The sequence below is a fragment of the Mytilus edulis genome, chromosome 12 (assembly GCF_963676685.1).
Source record: "Mytilus edulis chromosome 12, xbMytEdul2.2, whole genome shotgun sequence".
Classification (NCBI taxonomy): Eukaryota; Metazoa; Mollusca; class Bivalvia; order Mytilida; family Mytilidae; genus Mytilus; species Mytilus edulis.
Window position 1 is genome coordinate 45,071,903 of NC_092355.1, and position 5,561 is coordinate 45,077,463.

The 5,561-nt window shown below is 31.3% G+C and overlaps 1 protein-coding gene across 1 annotated transcript; it reads left to right on the plus strand.

Annotated features, from left to right (window-relative positions):
• Positions 1–1,066: 1,066 nt before the first annotated feature.
• On the plus strand, positions 1,067–4,988 carry LOC139498572 (transmembrane protein 205-like). The gene is made up of 4 exons (XM_071287016.1): positions 1,067–1,330; positions 2,509–2,669; positions 3,213–3,367; positions 4,086–4,988. The coding sequence occupies exons 1-4, from the start codon at positions 1,293–1,295 to the stop codon at positions 4,365–4,367; spliced, it is 636 nt and encodes a 211-aa protein (XP_071143117.1). The 5' UTR covers positions 1,067–1,292; the 3' UTR covers positions 4,368–4,988.
• Positions 4,989–5,561: the final 573 nt, after the last annotated feature.

Here is a 5,561-nt window from a genome sequence, read left to right on the forward strand (position 1 = left end):
ATTTATGGAAATTAATAACTTTTTCGGGACGTCGGGATCGGGTGTTTTTAAGCTCGGGATTGCGGGATTGATCCTTTTTGGGATCCGGGAATTCTTTTTTCGAAGTTCGAGATGTCGGGATTTAAATTTCTTTAAATTCGGGACCTCGGGATTTCATATTTTTAAGCCTGGGATTTCGGGATCAGGACCCCTCCGACCCCCCCTTCCCAAAATTTACCATTGAAAGTTTATCTTCTTATCATAGTTCACAAGAAAAATTGTTGTACAATGTTGTCGTCCTATAGCTACAAATGTAATATGCAGGAAACTTTCAGCGACGTGACATTGAGCAAACAACAAGCAATCAGATTGTTCATGTTGCCTGAATATTGACAGATGTTCTTCATGTTGAGCTAACCGATTCAGTTAAGTATTTATTTAAAACTTATGGAAGTTAAATAAAAAAAAACTCTGTAGTCAGACAGACTTTCAATTGTATACTTATACTGCCTTTTTTTTTGGGTGTCATTTTAAAGCTCTACAATATGTGATCTGTCATGACCCTCAAGACATTTATTTCTTACGCTAATATAAAAATGGCCATTTAGCGGTTCTTATACAGAACAGTACTGAAGGCTTGTTACAGATTAGGTATAAAATGAGATATATTCAAAGCACTACTCAAACTCACTCACTCCAAAATTCCACCATTCGCTCGCTCGCTCGCTCGCTCTCATAAATCACTCACTAACTTACTCTTCTATATATACGCACTTTCAATAAATAAAATCACATGTTTGATTAAGTACATGCAAATACTGAACAACAAGTTTAATGAATGAAGTATTGACATAATTCATCATATTTATGTTTTGTAGTATTTGCATGTTTTTTTTTTTCATTTCTCTTTTCTTTTATTTAGAAAAAAAAGCAATCATATCACGAACGTAGACAGAGTTCAAATTACTTATCGACACAACATCAAAGAACATGTAATATGTCGTTTCCTTTTCATCCTTATTATAGAGTATTAAAAGTATGTGGTCAAGATTATCCAATAATTTCCTTTTCCACTCTGCACATATTTATTACTTACGTTTGTAAAAAAACACGCCTAAATATTGAATATATTGTAATACCTCACGAACTTTCTGTTTTACGTGCGAATATGCATGTGGTAGTATACGTACAATCTGTGATCAGTTATTGACTTCACATATAAATGGAGTATAAAAGGTCATTCAAGATACCAGATTCGTTAATAATCATTTGGGAGTTATAAGGATACAGAGATAGCATTAAGTTAATTAAATATGTATATCACAATCAGAATGACAAAGGTCGAACTAAGGTAGGAATTTTCTGCTTATTATTTTGTAGATAATATTTTAATAATTTCTCTTTTACTTTTTCTTTTTATTATAGATTTAACACGCTTTGATAAAGTTCAAATATCTTGTCATTTTAGTAGGACAAAATACAAATAACATATTGAGGGATAATATCGTTGTATAACTTTATATATATATTATATATGACCAGCTTTTTTTATTTTTCAAATTTCGCCAATTTTTTTAATAATTCATCTGCAACACGTTTCTCTTCTATAATATCTAACTATTTTTGTACACTATAAAAATATGTATATGAAAACTGCATGATATACTAACTTTATCTTTGATCTTATATCCTTGTTTTACTATCTATAGAGAAAAGGTGCTTAATATGGCTCATATAAAATAAAAAGATTTTATCAAGATCTCTCTTTTTTTTTTATCCCAAAATGGGACTTTGAAGAAAACAGGACCCCAAAGTGTCCTGGCATTCCTTGGCAAATTTTCATTAGAACATTACTACGGAAAACTTTTCAAACTTGTATGTTAACTGACCTACAGTTATGTTAAAACATACAGCTTGGGTTATTAAACAACATGCATAATGTTCTTAATGTTATAGGGTGCATTTCTTTCTAACACAAACGATGCAAACGGCTAAGCGCGCACATGTTTTGATCATTTGTTTCTAACATACGTTTGCAAAGTTTACATAAACTTTGACAAACTATGCAAACGCTACAAATGCGTCTGAAGTTTGTCGCTTGTCGTTTGTTCGTACAAACGCTACATTTGTTTCCAATTTCAACCTGATTAAACGAAGTATTTGTTTCTACGTTTGTAAAAAGTCTATTTACCAACAACATGTGCATGCATTATTGAAAGTTCAAACAGGGTCAATAAAGACTTATTAAACTATGTATTTGTTTCTACCTTTGTAGCGTTTAGAAATCAACAACAAACGCGACACAACGTTTCCAAAACTTTGGTTAGAAAGAAATGCGGCCTAGGTCTCTTATAATTTAGTACAGGATGGCTCTCTTTTTATATCTATATATTTTTAGACTAAATGTAATGTTGTTTTATTTATTATTGAGGGATGAGTGAAATAACAATATTGAATTGAATTGCAATAAACACCTGTATGATTATTAGTATTTTAAAGATTAAACACAATATTATATTTTCTTTTCAGAGTTCACGCCCTAAAGTTTGTTACTACAGCACTTGTTGGTTTAGAGTTAGCTTGGATTTTATTTCCACTGAGAGCTCAACAGCAAGGAAAATGGACGTTCTGGCATTTCTTCAGCTTTGCTATACATTATGGGTCTCAGTTTTGGATGACATTTATTGCAGGTAACAGACCTTAACAAGCTTGACCCCCCCCCCCCCCCCCCCAACAACAACAACAAAAGAAAAGTGGCATGCGAAATAAGAATCAAGTTTTATATTTGCAGCGTTGAAAAACACGTACATGTAGATACTTGCAGTACTATTTTTGTTATTATATCATAAATAAAAATTCGACTTTGTTTCATTCGAAAGGAATAAAGTGTTTCGACATAGTTACATTGCCGAGTGGTAATTTCAAACTTATTATGATGTTTATAATAATTAGAAGTAAGAAAGACCAACAAGAATATAAGTGTTTAGAAAATATGCGAACCACGATAGAAGTAGACAATGAAACTCCAGATCGTCCAGTAGAAATTATGTATATCGATTGGAATCTAAGATTGTTTTTCTTCAAATCGTTTCCTGTTATATGATGTTTAGCCAATTATAGCTTCATTAGGTTACCATTAAATTGAACCTTTGAATCGGAAATAATAAGTCAAAATAAGTTTAAGTATTCAAAATAAATTGCTTTTTTATTCATATATATGTATATACTTGTAGGAATGGCAATGTTCCTGACATTACCACGTTTCTGGTTTGGTGAAGGACAGAAACTTTTGTTTCCCATGTATTTTGCTCTGTCTTTTGTGATGTCATCAATGACTTTAGCCACGTATATCCAGCTGCACATGGACAGTGGAATGGAGTTTAAAGAGGTCAGTATAAATATATGACCATATATATATATATATATATATATAAGTCCATACAATTGTATATATGTATAATTTTTAGTTTGTTATTTGAATGATTACCAAAGAGACAACTATCCACACGAGTCCAAATCACGCGGATGTAAGCAACGAGACTTTGAAGTACGGCCTTCCACAACGAGAAAAAACATACCACACAAAATGTATATAGTCGCCTAAAAAGTTGTTTTAAAAGGTTTAGTTCTGATATGAGTCTTAACATAAAATACATCCTGAATATTTCCGATGACTTGGTGAACCTTATGATTTCTCGTGCTTGCGTTACATTTAAAATGGAGATTGTGTTTTGGCTGTTTTATTTGAGTTCATTTCATTAGATTAAGAATAGAACATGATGCTATCCAAACTAAGAAACAATTTAATTTTCCGATGACCCTTAATAACTTTGCAAAAATGTAGTCTTTACAATGCCATGAAAAATTTGGTAAAAGGTAAAAGTCATTATTATTTTTAGCTAGAAATTGGAAAAATCTTAATTTAGGCTGTGGTTAAGGTATTCAATTTAAGAAAGTTTATGCTTGTACGTGGCGATGTAAACCACGACCCGTCACTTGGTTATAACATCCATTAATATGTTCATGAATCCTTAATGCATGCAATAAAATTTTTTTTTCTTGTGAGTAAAGTAGGAACTTTGGTTTACACATTATTTTTTTTCCAGGTGTTATCATTGTCAATGGCTGTGTTTTCCTCGTTAGTGAATTCCTACTACCTCAGTGATAGAATTGTAGAAACAACTACAAAAAGATTCGGTTTGGAAAAAGATTCAGGAACAGCATACGAAATAGGATTTGTTGATTTATCGAAACTAAGAGAAAACCCTGAATACTTTATAGCGGACAAAACATTTAGATTCTATCATCATCTTAGCTGGTTATCAAACATGACTGGATTCTGTGCAAACACTATATATTTGTATTTTTTATCTTCACATTATTTATGATGTTAACATTTTACTTAGGTTAAGAACTGAATAGTTTACATACCTTATTGAATAAGGTAGCAACAAACAAGACAAGATGTCATCGAGCACAATCACGAAGGTCAGATCAAACTCAAAAATATTCTCAGGAACAGTTTTGCATGTTCATATAAAATCTTTATAAGTTTTAATATACAAGAGCTATGTGGTTGTATACTTGTGTTTATGTATAAATTTACTCTACAAAGCGTACAACCTGGACATTTGAAAGACTAACTATATACTCAAGAAAAAAATACTCTATACATATTTTGTATTTTGTCTATTTAAGTATTGCTTTTTAAACTCATTGAAGTTTCTTTTTACAAGAACTTCTAATGTATTTCTCAGCTGCAAAGTGAGTGAGCACTTGTTTCGAGCATTGTGTTTTCAGATGGATTTAAAGTTTGAAAAAAAGAGAGTTGTATGTTAGTATGTTTGCGATCATGAATGAAACTTACTCTACAAAGTGTCCAACTTTGGCACTTGAAAGACTATCTACTCAAGATAGAAAATACTCTATTATATATATAATACATGAATAGATTGTATTTTGTCTATTTAAGTATTGTTTTTAAACTTATTAAAAGTTTTTTACAAGTATCTCTGATTTATTTCTGAGTTTACTACAAGAGAAGGAATTTCAATTTTGAAATTGTGAACTTTCCAAATTGTGAAGCAGCATTTTAGACCAGAAATGGAGTTTAGTCTTTTGTTTCTTATCATGATTTGCTTGATGGCGGGTTGATAACGAGCTGTTGATCCAAAGGTTTCGAATTGTTAGGGTTAATATTTGACTAATTTGGTTGACCGTTACAGAATAATTGTGTCACTTGTAGGCACAATCGTTTCAATTTTCCGGTGTTGTAACATCAATAACTGCGATCAATAGTTCTTTATTTCCAATGAGTATTACAACGGATACCTCTAGTGCAGTAGCACTTGTTAACCTGTCTTATACCATATGAATTAATCCATAGTTTTTATTGGATTCTTATTTGTCAATCTTCTGTTTTGCACAGAATGTTTTTGTTTTTGTTCATATGGTGTTGTATTAGAAAAAGAATGTGTCTTCATCAAATTGTTATTTTATAGCCAATTTGGTATCTTCGTCATCTTTTTTACGGATTTTTCAAGTGTTCATAAAAGGTCAAGTTTTATACACTGTTGTTTGTC

Excerpts from the sequence above, each read along its gene's own strand:
- LOC139498572 (XM_071287016.1), top strand. The coding sequence starts at position 1,293 with ATGTATATCACAATCAGAATGACAAAGGTCGAACTAAG. Across the intron at positions 2,670-3,212 it reads TTGGATGACATTTATTGCAG|GAATGGCAATGTTCCTGACA; the intron begins GTAACAGACCTT and ends ATATACTTGTAG. Across the intron at positions 3,368-4,085 it reads GTGGAATGGAGTTTAAAGAG|GTGTTATCATTGTCAATGGC; the intron begins GTCAGTATAAAT and ends TTTTTTTTCCAG.